The 21,035-nt window shown below is 37.1% G+C and overlaps 1 protein-coding gene across 5 annotated transcripts in view; it reads left to right on the forward strand.

Moving 5' to 3' along the window:
- The window catches only part of RUNDC3B (RUN domain containing 3B), a 104,242-nt gene that overhangs the window by 39,922 nt on the left and 43,285 nt on the right, over window positions 1-21,035 (forward strand). For all 5 annotated transcript variants that reach the window (XM_059712209.1, XM_059712212.1, XM_059712214.1 and 2 more), the window contains one exon: window positions 7,480-7,565. In XM_059712209.1, the coding sequence (XP_059568192.1) occupies window positions 7,480-7,565 (86 nt within the window). The remainder of the gene's footprint in view (window positions 1-7,479; window positions 7,566-21,035) is intronic.

A 21,035-nucleotide genomic window follows, 5' to 3' on the forward strand; every position in this document is an offset into this window, starting at 1 on the left:
GTTTGGGCTTGTCATATGATTGTAAAATGTCAGAGCTGCTGTTATAAGCTATATCAGCTTCAGTTTAGGAGTTGATTTTTTAAAATTGGATTGGCCATAGTAGCTTTCCTTTCTGTATATATATTTTTAAACCTTGCCTTAGGATATTTTTCTATTGATTTTTTTTTTAGAGAGATTAGAAGAGAAAAGGAAAAACAGAGAGAAATATTGATGTGAGAGAAACACATCAATTGGTTGCCTCCTGCACATACCCCGACCAGGGCCTGGTAGGAGCCTGCAACTGAGGTCCATGTCCTTGACTGGAATCGCACCCGGAACCCTTTGGTCTACAGGCTGACATTCTATCCACTGAGCCAAACCGGCGAGGGCTCCTTTCTATTTTTGACACTTAATAATTACAGAATGAAACTAAGTAGAAAATAAAGGTTGAATATAGATATGTAAGGTTTTAAGATCAAGATATAATTCAGGTCATTATTTCATAATTATAAACTTACAAATTACATGTCTGTATAATAAACAAAAGCATAACAATCATCTTTCAAATGTGTAGTTTCCAAATTTATTGTTCCTGTATCAGTTTTTATTTAGGAATTCTTTTTTTTTTGGAAAATTTTTGGTTCACAAAATTGACTGATACATATTGGAGTTAAAGCATGTTTGTAAAATATGAACTGAATATTTTTTAAAAACAAGATTTATAATATTTAAATTCAGTGACATAATTAGAAACATAGTTAAACAGCTTAAAATTTCATAATATGGAAGTGTGTTGTTGGGTAAAGTTAATGGCTATGGTTTTTGTCACTTTTGAAGATGTTTCTGAAAGCACTGCTTCCTGCTGCACAGCTTCCTGCCAGTCTCCAGTCAGGCGAGCAACAGTTAACTTTCTGCTTCAGTGTCTTCGAACTCTTTTATATTGAATCAGTTTCTCCTGCCTCAGATATTTTTTAGGTCAATAAGTATCTTCTTTTTAAAGTCAGTTATAACTATATTTTTAAATTAAAACCTTTTTCTCAGAGATGTTTTAACTTGTATTAACAAGTTTCTTTTTAGTCCCAATTATTGTCTGCTTAGTCCTTTGGCCGTCATTTTTTGAACTATTGAATTTATTCATTTATTTACTTTCTAATTGTCTGTTTATAGGTTTTAAAAAAGTACAATTTGAATTCTCCTTTGCATTTTAATTGAGTTTGTATTAGTTTTCTTTATGGTTTAAGAGTAATACTTTGGTTTCTGTAGGTTAAGATTAAAAGACTAGCTGTAATTTGAATGGATCAAGTCTATGAAAATTGAAAGTAACCTAGGTGCTACATAAACTTTATTTTCTTATTTTCAAACTAAAAGTAGGAAAGATTAACATGACAAGTGTATTCTAACCTCTTTCAATACAGAAGAGAATATATTTATAGAATTAGCATGCCTCAAAGCACAAAAGGTAATTGAAAAGCTAACAAACATTAGAAATGCCACATTTGGACATGGGTGGACCAAGAAAACCCGAACCCTAGCTCACCACCTCTCAGCAGAGAACGTTAATATTTATTCTGTAAAGAAACACACAAAACACTGAAAATGGTGTTGAGTATCAAAACACCACAGAACAATCATGTTCCAAATCCTGCATTTATGCCTTTGTTTTGACCAGACCTCAAACAGATTCCATTTAATGGGGAAACAGAAACATTCTTTAAATGTGGTTGAGTTGATTGAATCCGGATTGTCCGTGTCCTAGAACCACTGTACAATTTTAGAGCCACATTGTAGTAACTTGCCACCCTGGGAGACCTGATACCTTGTCACTCTAAGCTAAAATCTATGAAATGCTGACCTTTCCCGCTCTTCGCTTAGTCTGTGACTTGTTGGACTGATTTTCTAGGGCCTACACATAGCCTAACAATGGAATAAATTATTTGAATTGAAGATCATGTCTCTATTTTCCATATCAGGTATATTTGCATCTGTTTTTTTCTACAGTATGCAGGGATTCTGGAACATACTATTTCTATACATCAATTTTTTAGGTTTCAGACTAGAATTAGTAGTGTTAGAAATATAACTGCGTCTTAGCTTAGCCATATTTCCTATCTGCTCAGAAGCTGGCTGGTCACTGCTCTGTCTGAGAGGCAGATTAGCCAACTGTTCTCTTGACAGAGGCAGAGGGGGCATTAAGCAGATATACCAGAGTTATCAAATACCGTAACTTTACAGTAAGATGCAATATTGCAAAGAGGCCAGTTTTATGATCATTTTTCTTTTACTGACTCACAAATCTATCTCCCTTTTAAACCACCACTTGACAGTTATTTATTGTGATGGCCTCAGCTCTGGAATACTGTCAGAAATACTTGGGGAGCTTTCAAAATAGAAAGTTTCCCAGCAGAAAACAGACGTACTCTGATTCTGCCCATTTGTTTGACACTCTATCCATTTTAACTTCATATGACTCTTTCTAAAATACTGTATTTTTCATATCATTCCTTTTCTCCACTTCTAACTGGTATCTCCAGTGCCTAGTAGTTATGAGCAAGTTATTTATCTCTTTAGTTTGATTCACTTATTTAATAAGTATATACTGAATACCTCCTGTGTGCCAGAAACCATTGTAAATGTTGAGGATAGAGTGGCAGTGGTGAAAAAGATGGCAAAGAGCAAATGTTACACACACATTCCATTTTAGTAATACAGTAAACAAATAAATATATACATACTATCTCAGGGGAAGTTAGAAAGTGATAAGAGTGATGGAAGAGATCAGGAAGGATTCTGTGAAGCAGTAGTTGAGTCAGGATGTAAATTATGGAAAGAAATGTGCTATGCAAATAGTAAGCTGAGAAAGGTATAGAATAGAAGGTATTGATTAAGGTCATGATTAAGAGTTTAGATATAATTCTCAATACACTGGTGAGCTACTTGAATGTTTCTTTTTTACTTTTTTTTTAAAAGCAATAGAGTAATGTAATCTGGTTACATTTTAAATGATCAAGTGGTTACAGCATGAAGAATGTATAGAAAGGAGGGTAGGGGCAGAGAGTCAAGTCAGAAGGGGTTGGAGTCTAAAAAGATGATCATGGAGGTAAGAAATGAATTAGTTTCTACTTCCAGTGAAAGCAGAATAGCTTGTATCAGAGGAACTCTTCTCCCAGGAGCCACAGTAAAGGTTTGGAAAGTAATATAATTAAAATACAACACATAAAAATTTGTACTTAAAGGAAAATAGGTATGCTTAAATAGGCTTATGCATTATTAAGCAAAAGAATAAAGGCTGAAAATTAGTGATCAAAGCTTTCATCTCAAGAAACTATTTTTAAAAAGTAATAAACTCAAGGTAGAAGGCAAGAAATAATGAAGAGCGAAAATTCAGTTAAATTGAAACAAATGTACACCAGAAGAAAATCAAAAAAGCCCAAAGTTGGTGTTTTTTAAAAGATTAATACAATTGATAAGCTTCTAGCAAGACTATTAAAGAAGAGAAAAGAAATTGTAAATGATGAGTATCAGGAATGAAGAAGAGCCCAACCCCAGAGACCCTCCCTACATTAAAAATCCTAAAGGAAAATATTATGAATAACTTCACACCTATCCATTTGAAAATGTAGGGGAAATGGGCAAATTCTTTGAAAAAATATCACTTACAAAACTAAGAGAAAGAAAATATCTGAGTTTTCTGATACCTATTAAAGAAATTAAATCTGTAGTTAAAAATCTTCCCCTAGCAGGCCCATTTTTAAATTGAGTGTTCTTTTTCTTATGGATTTGTAAGACTTACTTGTATTTTATGAATGAGAGCCTTACTGTCTTTTACATGTAATTCAAATACCTTTGCTCTGTGATTTTTCCTTTTACTCTCTTAAATGATTACAGTTTATCCCCTGAAATAGGAAGAAAGGTAGAGTATATGGGTATTAATTGAGTTAGGTTGGTCTGTTTGGTGGTTGTGAGAGGAGTTTTCTGTTTTCTAGTGGTGTCTGTGTTTTTTTCCTCATGTAGTAAAGTATGGAATGTATTGTAACCCAACTCACAGTTCTTGGGAGGATTAAATATTTTAATATGTATCTAAAGCTCTTAAAGCAGAGCCAAACAGCAGTGGCTCAGTGGTTGAGCGTCAGCCTATGAACCAGGAGGTCACAGTTTGATTCCCGGTCAGGGCACTGCCTGGGTTGCAAGTTTGATCCCCAGTGGGAAGCCTGCAGGAAGCAGCCAGTTAATAATTCTCTCTCATCATGGATGTTTCTATCTTTCTCTCCCTTCCCCTTCCTCTTTGAAATCAATAAGAAATATGCATTTAAAAACACACACATAAAAAGAGCCAAACATACTAATATATTATTATATTCTTAAGTGTTTACTGCCCCACAAAAATAGGAGTCTCAAAGAAGTGACCAGAGCAGGAAGCTTTGTATACCTTTTAGACAAAGAAACATACATTTGTGAAGAATTCGCAAGGCAGAGGGATTTGGGTTGAGGGTGGTAAATGGTGAAGGAGTAACAAGGCTTGTTTATGCAGCCCTCTGACTGGTGATGAGGAGGCCTCCCTTTCCCCTGGCACAGGGAAGTTACCTTTCACCTGGGAGATTTATCTCTCGCTTTGAGGGAACAAGGATGGGGGCAAGGGTAGATCAGAGTGACCTCAAACTTTTTCAGCTTAAGGTCCACATTTTGAGGTAGCATGTTCTGAACCCTATCATCTGTAAATCTGTAGAAAGCAAGTAGGAAAAATGATTTGGCCTTATCTACTGATGTTAAAGATATACATACTCTTTGATCCAGCATCTTTACTCCTTTCGTTTATATTATAGTAATCAGCCATCAGTTTTCCCAGGACCATGGGACTTCCTTCCTTGCCTTTTTTTTTTTTTTTTTTTTTTTTTGCAGTTGATGTACAGTATTTTATTAGTTTCAGCTGTATAGCTCAGTGATTTATATAACTTGTGAAGGGATCACCCTGATAAATCTAGCACCATACACCCATCTGGCACCATACATAGTTATTACTGTGTTATTGACTATATTTCTTATGCTATACATTACACCCATGACTATTTTGTAGCTACCAATTTATGCTTAACTCTTTCACCTTTTACACACACACACACACACACACACACACACACACACACACACAAAGTGTTGACTACTTTTAATTTTTCCCCCCAAAGAACTTCAGTGACAAACAAATTAATATTTGTGTCTCTGGGAAAAAACAACAACAACCTTCATGGTTCACCATTATCTAACTGATAAAGCCTGAAATGTTAAACCTAGTTTCTCATTCCATGGCCCCAAAACTTTTATAAATGGTCTGTACTAGTAAAAATTCTTTTGTTGAAAGAAAAGAAACTGTTAAACATCATCACAATTTAGCCCTAGCCGGTGTGGCTCAGTTGGTTGGGTGTCATCCCATGCACCAAAAGGTTGTAGGTTCGATTTCCATTTGGAGTACATGCCCAGGTTGCAGGCTCGATCCTCGGTAGGGGGCCTGCAGGAGGCAGCTAATTGATGTTTTGCCCTCACATCAGTGTTTTTCTCTCTCCCTTCCTCCTTTCTCTTTCCTATATAATAAAGAGGCAATATGCAAATTGACCATTACTCCAACACACAAGATGGTCACCCCCATGTGGTCAAAGATGGCCAGCAGGGAAGGGCAGTTGTGGGTGATCAGGCCTGCAAGGGAGGGCAGTTGGGGGCGATCAGGCCTGCAGCAGAGGGCAGTTAGGGGGGGACCAGGCCTGTAGGCGAGAACAGTTGGGAGGGACCAGGCCAGCAGGGGAGGGCAGCTAGGAGCAATCGGGCCAGCAGGGGAGCAGTTAGGCGTTGATCAGGCTGGCAGGGGAGTGGTTAGGGGGTGATCAGGCTGCAGGCGGAAGCAGTTCAGGGCAATCAGGCAGGCGAGAGGTTGGGAGCCAGCAGTCCTGGATTGTGAGAGGGATGTCCCAGGTTGGAAAGGGTGCAGGCTGGGCTGAGGGACACCCCCCCCCCCGAGCACAAATTTCGTGCACCAGGCCTCTAGTAAATCAATAAAAAAATACTTTAAAAATTATCACAATTTATTATCACAATAACAGAATTCCACAAACATCCAAGAACTGGAAACTAGGTGTGGCCCAGTTTTGTATGGATTGAAATTAATAAATGAGGAAGCAGGACTTTCCCCACATTTCTTATCTAGCAATAGATAAGAACTAACTTTCTCTGGAGAGCAACTTTTCCTTGCTTCTGTTTTGGTGAAATTCTGGCCTTTTGACTCAAGCTACCACTACTAGTCTCTGTGTCTTTTAAATGAAATTTTAAGAATCTTGAGACTGCTAGCCAGTGGTTTGCCTCTTCCTTCTACTATTACATCCAGCTACAGTGAAGTGTAGGTTCCCCTAGGCTTACTCAGCAAGAACAAGGGAGTGAGCCCTGGGCAGAGCTAAAAGGATTTTAAGCTTGGACAACACTGCTGCTCCAAGCCTGTTTCATCACTGTCTAGATTTGACTCCTTTTTTATCCCTCCTATCTAAGAGCCTGGTGAATTTACCAGAGTTGGAGTCATTTCTAAAGAATGCTTCCCCACCCCATACTGGTAGTCAACCATAATATATATTGATCAGTGTCACCTTGATTCTCAGCTGTCATTGCACTGTTTTGATTTTCTACATAGTTGATCTTTTTGGACTTTCTGGAGATTTGTGAAAAGGTTGAGTAAAAATGAAAGTAATTGAATTTTAAAGTTCTCACTACAAATGCAATCTCTTTTTTTATAATCTCTTTGGATTATAAAACAATTAATTGATCAGTCCCAACCATTGAATGATGTTATCCCTTTTCTAAGCAAAAATAAATGATCACATTTAGTCAGAATTGTCTGTTTCTGTGATTTTGTGCTAGAATATGCTTCTGGGATATTTTTGTTGTGTGATTGTTCTTCCTGGTCTAAAAATTTGGTAACAGGATTTTATAATGTTATGGTGTTACCAAATTCAGAAACTCAAGATTAGGATGCATAATAATGAAATTTGGTTCATTATTAGTTGTCTAAACCCTCCCTCTGGAAAGATAGGTGAGAAATTTTCTTAAATAAGCTGAATGAAAGTGTTTTTTATTAAAGAGAATGCACTCTGTTCCTCTTGTTTTTTAAGGGGAATCATTTTACTTAGCATGCTGATTTGGGTATAGAAATAGAACATAAGTCCTGTGATTACATTCTTTGATTCAAAAAAAGTCTCTAATCCAACTAGCTCAGTATTAATGGTTCTGTTTCTTCAAAGGACAGGAAGTTAATCTGACATGCTTAACCCTATACCTTCAGAGAAATAAAATATATACTATATATAATCAAAATTTACCTATTATCTACTTAAAATATTTTAGTCTTTATCAAATATATATTTTGGATGATAATTGATAATATTTACATATTAAAATGCTTATATTGAGCAAAATATGTTTTAATTTCAATTTTTTCCCACATGTTTGATTCTTTCTTCTTCCTTTTAGGGTAGAGCCTGGATCAGAGTTGCACTCATGGAAAAACATTTATCTGAATACATCTCTACAGCTCTGAGAGACTTCAAAACAACCAGGTTTAAAATCCTTTTAATTTTCAAATATATACTTAAAAGGAACACCTAAAGACTTAGAAATAAGAATAGAATGAAGACTCATTCCTTTCTAAAGTCCTCATTATTTCCTTCTTTTCATACTACTCAGATAAATTCACTGTCTTCTCAGGAAACTGAAGTTTATCAACTAAACATATATCTACCATGGTTTATCTTTCCAGGTTTCACATTGTACCTGGAATAAATCTTTTAAAATTACTTCTAATTCTCACTTTTTTGACAATTGCAGTTTCATTCTTTAAACAGACTGTTCCCTGGCCAATTTGAAGAAAAATACACTAAATTTTACAGCATTCCTTTTCTTTCCTCACTAAATCATTTATTTCTTCGCTTATAAAAAATATACATGGACCATTCACTTCTTTAATTCACATATATTTTTATGTTTATATTTATTTACTTATAAATATGTACATAATTCACATATATATTTATAATTAATGACTGCCTGATTGTCTTTTTAGGGCAGCCTGTACCTGTGTGTGTGTGTGTGTGTGTGTGTGTGTGTGTGCGTGCGCGCTTTAGTTTATATAAACTTAAGAGGTGATATATTGTGCCAGAACTTTATTGACTTTATTATTAATTTTTTTGGTAGTAAAAAGAGGGTTCATATTAGGAAAAGAATCATTCCTATTAAGCTCAGAGGTCTACTAATTTATGTTTATAGCTATTGTTAAAAAACACTTTTCTCCATTTCAAAAGTATTTGTAAATGAAAATATTCAATAACTTAAATGCCATAGACATGTACTGTTCAGTACAGTAGCCACTGATAACATATAAAAAATTAAAAGAAATTTAGTTATGTAAATTAAAATTAGTTAAAATTAAATAAAATTACTAATTTAGTTCAGTTGCTGTATTGAACAATTCAGGTGTTCAATAGCTATATGTGGCTTATGGATACCAAATTAGACAGCACAAATAATAGAACATTGCTTCCTCATAGAAGGTTCTATCAGACACACTGCCTTAGACATTTTTAAATTGCCATACTTATTAACCATGAAAGAGAAGAAAAGAGTGAAACAGCTCTAAACCAGTTTTGATAGAGAAAATTAGGCAGAAATATAAAGAAAGTATATATCTAGAATCTTAATTTTCATGTCCTGATGCAGTATTTTTTATTTTGGATTTGGAAAAAAATCCGGGCATTTATTATGAGATATTCTGCATAAAGTAAATCTGATATATACTTATTGACTTTTCTTTAAAGCAATATGATACTCCAATGAACTTTATGACATAAAACATTTGTTTCTTATTTCTTTTATTTATCATTATTAGTAGATTTAATTATGAAAGATAAATGTTGAAAATACTTTTGAAAATAAAAATAGTATCAGAAAATTATAGATCAAACCTAAAAATCCTAAATTAATGAAATGAAAACCAAGTTTATACAGTAATCATCTCCTAGGCCTGTGGTCAGCAAACTGTGGCTCGCGAGCCACATGCCGCTCTTTGGCCCCTTGAGTGTGGCTCTTCCTAAGCCTTAGGAGTACCCTAATTAAGTTAATAACAATGTACCTACCTATATAGTTTAAGTTTAAAAAATTTGGCTCTCAAAAGAAATTTCAATTGTTGTACTGTTGATATTTGGCTCTGTTGACTAATGAGTTTGCCGACCACTGTCCTAGGCAATAACAAGATTATATTAAAATTATGATAGTCTTTTCTAAATAGAAGTTAAAGCATTAATAATATCTCTAAGTTGTTAGTCTTGTTTCTTAGTTTATTCATTTGGGTGGGGTAGAAATAATTCTTGAATAGACTATTTTTACAATGAGTAGTTTAATATTTAAAGGGAAATGCTTTTTGTCTTGTTCTTAGGTGTTAGGTATTTTTTTTAATAAAAAGGAAATGATTCAGCTCTAAAAAAGTTCATGAAGTACAAATATTCTTGCAACAATATATAAACATATATTATTCAAACAGAAACACGCCTTAGTATATGTTCATACACATAAATCAATACACACACACAATATTTCAATGTCAATATAATGGCTCTGTAATTCTCAAGAAAGGAACTAAGTAGGAAGTTATTTTAGAATTCTTATTTTAGAAGTTAGCTTAAAAATGAAGTTTTGAAAAGACGGCCTTTTTTTTAGCTATGTTTACTATACTTTTTTTTTTACTAAAACCAAATAAATTTCTTAAGTATAAATAAATGTAATTGTGAATTTCTAGCCAAAACATACCTATTTGGAAGTTTAGGTTTATAAAACACAAGCAAACTATTAGAAAGAATAGTTATACCCTACCTTTTGTCTGGATGCTCTCTGACATAAGTGCTGTAGAAATGAGAAATGATCTCTAATCCTTTCGAAATCTTGAGATTATCTGAACCGAGTGATTTCTTCTTGTTCCACTCTTCACAGATAAAGAGTAATGACATCCTTTACACTGGTGATACAAGTTTTTGCCCCAGTACAGAAGGAGGAGCTACATGAGCTAACACAGGCCAACCTGAAGTACTAATCAGTGAAAATCCAGGGATAAGATTGGGTGGAGGAACTGTGGGAAACAAACACAGTAAATCCTCATCTTGAGCAAATGATGATATGCTAAAGTATTAGAGAAATCCGTGTGATCTTTTACTAAGGTGGAGGGTGTCTTGGTGAGCAATTGAAAAAAAATCCTTGAAGAGTTTCATGATGTAATAATATAGGGGTTGGGATGTTATTGGGAAATAGTCAGAGTTGCGAAATGGGCAGAGTCAATATTAGAATCTAAACTAAAAAAATAAAATAAAATGGGGGGGGATTGTTTTAATAGGTTACTGGGAAGACCTAGGAATAGGGAAGTAAGGTAGAAGCTGAAATAATTTGCTCAAAGTTTTAATTTTCCCACACCCACAGGCTGAAAAATAATTAGAAAAGTTAAGCTAGTCCTGGCTGGTGTTGCTCATTGGTAGAGCGTCTGCCAACGGACCAAGGGTCATGTGTTCAATTTCAGGTCAAGGGTATGTACCTGGGTTGCAGGTTCATTCTCTGGTGCCAGTCAGGGTGTGTACGGAAGGCAACCAATTGATGTGTCTCTATCACATTGATGTTTCTCTCTCCCCCTCTCCCTCCCTACCACTCTCTCTAAAAATCAATGGAAAAAAATATCCTTGGGGGAGGATTTAAAAAAAACGTTATAGAGACCTGTTTATTACTTTGTAATTACACCACAGTACCTTAATTAATGACAACAGTTGTCTTCAGAAGAAATGTTCATTTTCTCAGTATTAAAGTAGGGGTAAGAGGAATAAAATGTAAAATTAAAATTTTAAGCCCTACCCGGTTTGGCTCAGTGGATAGAGCGTCAGCCTCCACAGGGTCCCGGGTTCGATTCCGGTCAAGGGCATGTACCTTGGTTGTGGGCACATCCCCAGTGGGGAGTGTACAGGAGGCAGCTGGTCGATGTTTCTCTCTCATCGATGTTTCTGGCTCTCTATCCCCATCCCTTCCTCTCTGTGAAAAATCAATAAAATATATTTTTTAAAAATTAAACTTTAAAAATTACCAAGCTAGACTTCTAGTCAAGATGGCAGGGTAGATACACACAGTACTCACATCCTCCTATAACCATATCGAAATTACAACTGAAGTACAGAACAACCATCATTAAGAACCACCTGAAATCTAGCTGAATATAAGTCTTACAACTAGGGATTTTAAAAAAGAAGCCACATTGAGACTGGTAGAAGGGGCAGAGACATGGAACAGGTTGGTCCCACACCCCCATGTGGTAGATAAAAAGCAGGAGGGATATCTCCTCTGCAGAGGTCTCCTCTGAGGAGTGAGGGGTATCAGTCTCACACTAGGCTTTCAAGCCCAGGTTTCCAGTGCTGGGAAGAGAAGTCTCCATAATTTCTGGCTGTAAAAACTTGCGGAGATTGAGGCTGAGTGAGAGAGAGGGCTGCTGGAGTCCTAGGCAGTTCCTCTTAAAGGGCCCACATACAGACTTACTTTAACTCGTTTCCTCTGAGCTCCAGTGCTTGGGTAGCAGCTCAAAAGGCACTAGAGTCATACAGGGAGGAACTGAATTGCCAGGCATCAGGACGAGAGCAGGGGGCAGTGGAGCAGCTTTCTTCCAGACAGAAGTATAAGCAGAGGCCATAGTTCTTTGATAATCTCTCCATCTCAGCAGGTGGGCAACATATCTGAGTCTCCATCAACCTGGCTATTGCTGTTTGCCCTTCCCTGGTGATTTCCTGAGACTCCCCCCACCCCGTCTCCCCCACCTAACTTTTGGTCCCACTGAAGCTATTTCCAGTGGCTTTTCCATACAAATGATCTGCCTTTGCTCATGCTTCATACTTTTCTAAAATCTCTCAAACAAGCATATCTGGCCTAAGTGTGCCCTGCACCTCTTGTTGAATGGCTCCAGGCCCAGCATTAGCAACAATGGCTGTGGTTAGCAGGTAGGCCTCTGCTGAGCACCTCCAAGCCCAGCACAAGTAGCAACCATCTGAAAATCACTTTGTAGCTCAAGCCAGGTGGCACTGGTCAGACACAGGTGGCAGCTGACCTTCGCATGACCTTGTCCCCTCCTGGGACAGCATACCCAGTGTACAGCTTCAGACCATGTTGAAGAACCACCCAAACACCTCCACAGTGTCACACTCAAGATGCGGAATTAGCAGGCACCAAAATGCTGCTGAAGTAAGCCCTGCTCTGAGGGGCAGGCCTCTGCATAGCTACCCTCCATGGTGGTTGGTCGAAGCCAGTCATTGCAGCCGATTGTCCTGGGGGTGAATCCCTCCCATTACATGCCAACATAAATCAAGGCTCATCTACAAGAGGAGGGTGTATGCCACGCATGTCAAACGTAAAGGCTAACACCGGCCAAATAAACAAGGCATGTGGCCTGTGGGCTGTGAGTTTGACATGCTTGGTGTACACAGATCACATGGGGAAAAGGGCATACCTGGAGTGCCCAGCTCAGGTGATCGGGAAGGCTCTGCTACTGGATACTCTATGGCACCTACTACATCAGGCCACTCTACCAAACCAGACACAGCAGCTCCACCTAATACATAGAAACAAACCCAGGGAGGCTGCAAAATGAGGAGACTAAGAAACACATCCCAGAGGAAAGAACAGAGCAAAATTCTAGAAAAGGAACTGAACAAAATGGAGGCAAGCAATCTACTAGATACAGAGTTCAAATCCTTATAAATCCTTACTGATTTATAACGATGCTCAATGAACTTATGGGGGAAGTAGTTGAACTTAGAGAAAATGCAATAGCATAAATAAGAACATGGGAACCATAAAAAATGACATAGAAACCATAAAAATGAACCAGTCAGAAATGAAGAATACACTAACTGAAATGAATAATTTCCAGGGGATCAACAATAGACTGGATGAAGCTAAGAGTCAAATCAGTGATTTGGAATATAAGAAAGCAAAAAACACCCAATCAGAACAACAACAAGAAAAAAGAACTTAAAAAAATGAAGATAGTGTAAGTAGCCTCTGGAACAACTTCAAGCATACCAACGTTCACATCAGAGGGTTGCTGGAAGGAGAGGAGAGAGAGCAAGATATTGAAAACATATCTGAAAAAATAATGACAGGAAACTTCCCTAACCTGGTGAAGGAAATAGACAAGTCCAGGAACTACAAAAAGTCCCAAACAAGATGATCCCAAAGAGGCTTACATTAAGAGGCTTACATCATAGTTAACTTGCCCTGGCCAGTGTGGCACAGTTGGTGGGGTGCTGTCCTGTGGACTGAAAGGTTGCCAGTTGGATTCACAGGTTGCCAGGTTGTGGGTTTGATCCCCAGTTGGGGTGTGTGTGGGAGGCAACCAATCAATGCTTCTCTCTCACATCGATGTTTCTATCTCTATTTTCCTCTTCCTTCCTCTCTTCTAAAATAAATCAAAATATATTTTTTAAAATGCAAAAGGTTAAAGACAGAGAATCTTAAAAGCAGCAAGAGAAAAGCAGCTAGTTACCTACAAAGGAGCTCCAATAAGACTATCAGCTGATTTCTCAACCAAAATTTTGCAGGCCAGAAGGGATTGGCAAGAAATATTCACAGTGATGAAAAGCAAGGGCCTATAACCAAGATTACCCAGAAAAGCTATCATTTAGAACCGAAGGACATATAAAGAGCGTCTCAGACATGGAAGAATTAAAGGAGTTCATCACCACCAAGTCAGTATTACATGAAATGTTAAAGGTTCTTCCTTAAGAAGAAGAAGAAAAGATAAAAAATATGAACAATAAAATGCCAATAAATGCATAACTATCAACAAATGAATCTAAAAAACAAAATAAATGAAGGAGTAGAACTGAAACAGATTCATAGATGATGGTTGCTAGATGGGAGAAAGGTTGGGGGCATGGGTGGAAAAGGTGAAGGTAAATAAGAAGTACAAATTGGTTGTTACAGAATATTTATGGGAATGTAAAATACAGCATAGGGACTATAGTCAGTAATATCCTAATAACTATGTATGATGTCAGATGGGTACTAGATTTATTAGGATGATCAGTTAGTTATATATTGTATAATCACTACGGTGTACGCCTGAAACTAATATAATGTTGTATTTAAACTAATAGAAAAATAAAAATGATTTTAAAAATAAATTATCAAGCTATTATGAAGTGACAAAAAAAATGTTGATAAACACTTCTCACTCAGTCAGTGTGGCTCAGTGGTTGAGCGCTGACCTATGAACCAGAAGTCACGGTTCAGGGCACATGCCTAGGTTATGGGCTTGATCCCTAGCAGAGGGTGCTCAGGAGGCAGCCAATCAGTGATTCTCTCTCATCATTGATGTTTCTATCTCTCTCTTCCTCTCCCTTCCTCTCTAAAATCAATAAAAATATTTGTAAAATATATATACACTTTTCTCAATTATAGAAAAGTAGATAGAATAGTGATAAGTTATTACATCTTTCAAGAACCAAGAAAGACTTTTGAAATCTGAATCTGTTTAAAAGTTTCACTTTATTAAGATAAAAAAGTAAACATCTAAAGGTACTTTTGGCTCGGCCAGTGTGGCTCAGTGGTTGAGCGTTGACCTATGTACCAGGAGATCACAGTTCAATTCTCTGTCAGGGCACAATCAACCGGTTGTGGGCTCAGTCCCCAGTGTGTGTATGTGTGTGTTTGGGGGGGGGTGCAGGAGGCAGCTGATCAGAGACTCATCATTGATGTTTCTATTTCAAGTCAAAACCACAATGAGATACTACTGCCCACCCACTAAGATGGCTAAAATCAAAAGAACACATAATGCCCTGGCCAGGTGGCGCAGTTGGTTGGAATGTTGTCCTGTCCAACAAAAGGTTGCAGGTTCAATTCCCAGTTGGGGCATGTACAGGAGGTAACTGAAAAATGTTTCTCACATCAATAATTCTCTCATCCTAAAAAATAAAAAAGAAAACATAATAACAAATGTGGAAAATTTGGAATCCTCATACATTGATGGTGGAAAAGCAAAATGATGCAGCCCCTTTGGGAAAGTCTGGCAATTTCTCAAAACGTTAAACATAGAGTTATCATATGACCCAGAAGGAGGTATAGGGGAGTGGGGGAGAGAGAAGGAGAGAGAGTGAGAGAGAGAAAGGCATCACCAAGAGAATGGAAAACATATTCACATACATACACACAAAAATGTATACGTAAATGTTTGTAGTAGCATTATTCAAAATAGCCCAAAACTGTAAATAACCCCAATGCCCATTAACTAATAAATGAATAAATAAAATGTTTATTCCACACAGTGGAATGTTTTTCAGCCATAAAAAGAAATGTGTTTTTTTGCTACTCCTTGTACTTGTGTGCTCATTGGGTATGAACCTGATGCTTCTTTTGTGATATGCAAGGAGCCAAGACTGAGAACAAAGGTCATGTTAATTTGAAGGTGGTGGGGCAAGATAGTTCTGTGGTGCATTGTAAGACTTAAATTAATGAAAGCCTCTTTTGAACTCCAGTATTTTTCAATGAGGCAGATTAGATTCCCATATGAAGGGCAGCCAACGAGGGAAACAATTACTCCTACATAGTTGGAAATCAAGGATGAAAATAAAATTGGTGTGTTCTAGCAGCAGACAGCAGTTGTCTCCTAAAGAGGGAATATGCTACTTTACTCCAGACCAAGTATACATCCTCAGTTAGAAAACTGCAATTTGGTTCTACCACATCTGACTGCTACAGCATAGTTTTCTCTAGTCTTTCATTTTTTCCTTTCTCCATTCCTTTATTGTATATCAAATGAAGATGGGATGGAAAAAATACTAGTACAGTGAAAATACCCCATTTTCTTTAAGCTCAGGCTCATTTAACTTTTATCTTTATACTAGAGGCACAATGCACAAAATTTGTGCAAGAGTAGGCCCTTGCAGCCCCAGCTGCCTCGGCTTTGCAGCTCCAGCTTTGTCCGGAAGGTCGTCCGGATGGTTGTTCCACTGTTTGGCCGTTTGGTCAATTTGCATATTACCCTTTTATTATTATAGATTCAAGTAGGCTAATTTGCTTTCACTATTTAATAAAAAAAAAGAACATATAAATCTTTTTATACCTTGTTTGATTGAAGAATTTTCATGTTTTTCATTTATTATTATAAAACCAAGGACAGTTTTATAATTAAAAAAATGATTTTGAGAGAGAGGAAGGAAGAGGGAAAGAGAGATAGAAACATCAATGAGAGAGAAACATTGATCAGCTGCCTCCTGCACACCTTCTACTGGGGATTGAGGCCACAACCTGGGCATGTGCCCTAACCAGAAATCCAACAGGCGACCTCTTGGTGCATAGGACAATGCTCCACCAACTGAGCCATACTGGCTGGGCAGTTCTATAACTTTTTTTGTATATAGCTGTTACATTCAGGGCAACTTATCTTTAAGTAGGGATAAATAACTCTAAAAGAAAGGAGTCCTAGGTAGTTTTACTTCAAGTCAAGCATCTTGTTGTTTACATAAACTACTTGTTTAAAAAAATTTTTTTAAAGAAATGAAGTACATGCTCAACATGAAGTGCGTGCTACAACATGAATTTTAAAAACATTACATTGTCAAGGAGCAAGTCACAAAAGACAAGATAGTATATGATTTCATTTACATGAAATCTTCAGAATAAGTAAACCTATACAAAGTAGGTCAGTGGTTGTATGGGAAGGACTGGGGGAGGGTGGGAGGATGAGAGGTATTGGATGATGGGGTGTGTGCTGATGACTGCATGCTATTTTGGGGGGTAATGAAAATATCTTGAATATACTCAAAACCATTGAATTGTATTTAAATGGTGAATTATGCAAACTATATCTTAATAAAGCTGTTTAAAAAAATGTTAAGGCTTATTGAATTATATGTGGGGTAAGAAAGGTAACTAATCAACCTAGTGAACACTACTTGCCCCTAACTGGTGAATCAGAACTTACCTCAGGCTACTCGCTTACCACCAGAGGCTCTTTTGATGGCTGAGCCTAACAAGTAGCTGACAAATAGAGGCAGATCTCAGGGTGCCTGGGGCCTTTTGCTGACCTATCCTTGGTTTGTTACTGGTGGAAGCCTCGGTATACACCCTGGGCACCCAGGACCAGCAGAGGCAGCGACCTACTGTGGACTGCTTTGTATCTCCGAACAGGTAGTCCAGGGCTGGTCACGAGCAGTATCTGACATTGACCTCTACTGGAGTCCCTCCCAACCACCACACCCACTGGCCGTCTTCAGATCACAACAGAGCACAATCTGATAAGCTCCACAAGTGGCATAAACAAAAAGATATCTGCAGGCACCAGACCCTGCTAGAGCCAAATGTGCTGTGTGGGTTAGGCCCTACACAGCAGCTCTTACACTGTGTTTGGTGTCAATCCCTACAATTAGCCAACCCGAGGGTTGGTGTTACTCATGGAAAGGCCAACAGCAATAAACACTAAACTACAACAGGAAGGTTCACATAACTATACAAGGGACACTCCTGGGGCACCTACCTCTGGTGGTTAGGGAGACTGCATCACTGTGCCCCACAGGATGCTTACTACAGAAGGCCGTTCTACCAAAACTGGAAGACAATCAGATCTACCTGATGTGCAGAAACAAATACAGAGATGCAGCCAAAATAGGGAAACAAAGAAACATACTCCAAATGAAAGAATAGGAGAAATTCACAGAAAAAGAACTAAATGAAATGGAAGCAAGCAATCTACTAAATGCAGAGTTCAAAACATTGGTCATAATGATCCTTAATGAACTTTGTGGAAGAGTAGATGAACTTAAAGAGTACTTCAACAAAGAGATAGGAAACAAAAATGGAAGTAGAAAACATAAAAAAGAGCCAGTTAGAAATGAAGAACACAATATCTGAAATGAAGAATGCACTATAAGGAATCAACAGCAGATTAGATGAAGAAGAGGGTTGAATCAGCGAGAGGAGACAAAGTAGTAGAAAATATCCAAACAGAGCAGCAAAAAATAATTTTTTAAAATAAGGATAGTTTAAGGGACCTCTGGGACAACATCAAGCATAATAACATCATATCATAGGAGTACGATGAGCATGGAGCAAGGGATTGAGAATGTATTTGAAGAAATGACTAAAAACTTCCCTAATGTAGTGTAGTAAAAAGACACACAAGTCCACACAAGAAAATGCAGAGTCCCAAACAAGATAAACCCAAAGAGGCCCACACTGAGACACTTCATAACTAAATGGCAAAAGTTAAGGATGAAGAGAGAAACTTAAAAGCAGCAGGAGAAAGTTACCTGCAAGGTAGCTACCATTACACTGTCTGCCAATTTTTCAACAGAAATATTTCTGGCCAGAATAGATTGGCACAAAATATTAAAATGATAAAAAGCAAGTGACTACAACTAAAGACTATCAGCAAGGCTATCATTTAAAATTGAAGGAGAAGTAAAGAGCTTCCCAAACCAGAAAAAGCTAAAGGAGTTCATTACCACCAAACCAGTATTACAAGAATGTTAAAGTGTCTTCTTTAAGAAGAAGAAGAAATAAAAAACACACAAGGAACATAATTATAAAGAATAAAATGGCAATAAATACATACTATTAATAATCAATTTATATGTAAATGGATTAAATGTTCTAATCAAAAGACATAAGGTAGCTGAATGAATGTGAAAACAAAACCCATATGTATGCTGTCTACAAGAGGCCCACTTCAGATCAAAAGACACACAGAGACTGAAAATAAAGGGATAGAAAAATATATTTTATGCAAGTGGAAATGTAAAAGAAAGCCAGAGTAGCGATACTTATATCAGACAAAGTAGATTCCAAAACAAAGGCTATAATAAGGGACAAAAAGATAATTATATAATGATAAAGGAATCAGTCCAACAAGAAAATATAATTCTTATAAAAATTTATGCACCCAACATAGGAGCACCTAAATATATAAAGCAAATATTGATGGACATAAAGGGAGAAATTGGTAGTAATATAGTCATTGTAGTGGTTTTTAATATCCCATTGACATCACTGGATAGATCTTCCAGACAGAAAATCAACAAGGAAGCAGCAGCCTTAAATGACACACTAAATCAAATGGATTTAATTGATATCTGCAGATCATTTTACCCCAAAGCAGTAGAATATGCTTTCATTCAAGTGCACATTCAAGTGCATAGGATAGACAACATGTTATGCCATACAACAAGTCTCAATAAATTTAAGAGACTGAAATTACATCAAACATCTTCTGAGACCACAATGATATAAATATTAGAAATCAATTACAAGAAAAAAAATCCTGAAAAATAGATACAAACACATGGAGTCTAAAAACATGCTATAAACAATAAATTGGTTAGCAATGAGGTCAAGGAAGAAATCAAAAGGTACCTTGAGACAAGTGAGAATGAAAACACAAACATCCCAAATCTTGGGGACACTGCAGAAGTTGTCCTAAGAGGGAAATTCATAGCAACATAGGCCTACCTGAAGAAATAGGAAAAAATGTCAAATACACAATCTAACCTTACATCAAAAGGAATTGGAAAAAGAACAACAAACAAAACCCAAAATGAATAGAAGGAAGACATTAATTAGAATGAGAGTTGAAAATAATGTAATAGTCTGAAAAAAAATACAAAATATTAATCCAACCAAGAACTAGTTCTTTGAAAAGATAAACAAGATTGATAAACCTTTAACCAGATTCATCAAGAAAAAAGAGGACCCAAATAAATCAGAATGAAAGGAGATGTGACAACTGACACCACATAAACACAAAGGATTATAATAAAATATTGCAAATAACTATATGCTAACAAATTGGGCAACCTGGATAAAATTGATAAATTCATAGAAACATACAATCTTCCAAGATTGAATTAAGAAGAAACAAAATCTGAACAGATCAATTACAACCAACAGACCAATTACAACCAACAAAATAGAAGCCATAATCAAAAGAATCCCAGTAAAAGTCCTGGACTGGATGGCTTCACAGGTGAATTTTACCAAATAAAGAAGAACTAACACCTATTCATTTCAAACTATTCCAAAAAATTCAAGAGGAGGGAAGACTTCCAAGCTTATTTTACGAGGCCAGCATTATCCTAATTCCAAAATAGATAAAAAACACCACAAAGAAAGAAAATATAGGCCAAAATTACCAATGAAATAGATGCAAAAATCCTCAACAAAATATTAGCAAACTGAATTCAGCAATACATTAAAAAGATCATATAACATGATCAAGTGGTATTAACTCCTGGAATTCAAGGTTGGTACAATATTTACAAATCAACATGATATACCACATAAACTAAATGAAAGATAAAAATTAGATGATCATATCAATAGAGGCAGAAAAGCATTTGACAAAATCCAGCACCCATTTATGATAAAAATTCTCAACAAAGTGAGAATAGAGGGAACATACCTCAATGTAATAAAGGCCATATATGACAAACCCACAGCCAACATCATACTCAGTGGGGAAAAACAAAGTGTTTTCCTTAAGACCAGGAAGAAGACAGGGATGTATACTTTCACCACTCTTCACTCTGCAGCCCAACGCTCTATCCACTGAGCCAAACTGGTCTTTCACCACTCTTATTCAACACTGGAGGCCTGCTGCATGGATTCGTGCACTGGTGAGGTCCCTCGGCCTGGCCTGTGCCTTCTTGCAATCCGGGACTCCTCAGGGGATGTTGGAGAGCCAGTTTTGGCCCCATCCCTGCAGTCCAGGCCAAGGGACCCCACCAGTGCATGGATGCACCAGGGCTCTAGTATGCATATAAGATCTTTGGTTAATCTCTTCCCACTCTCCCTCCTCCCCCCTTCCCTCTGAGATTCATCTGTCTCTTCCAAGTTTCCATACCTGTGGTTTCTGCTCCTGCGTTGAGCGTCTGCCCCCTGGTGGTCAGTGCGCATCATAGCTACCGGCCAGTTGGTCAGTTGGCTGGTTGCTTAGGCTTTTATATGTATAGCTAGTACGGGAAGTC

This window comes from Myotis daubentonii, chromosome 10 (genome assembly GCF_963259705.1).
Source record: "Myotis daubentonii chromosome 10, mMyoDau2.1, whole genome shotgun sequence".
Classification (NCBI taxonomy): domain Eukaryota; kingdom Metazoa; phylum Chordata; class Mammalia; order Chiroptera; family Vespertilionidae; genus Myotis; species Myotis daubentonii.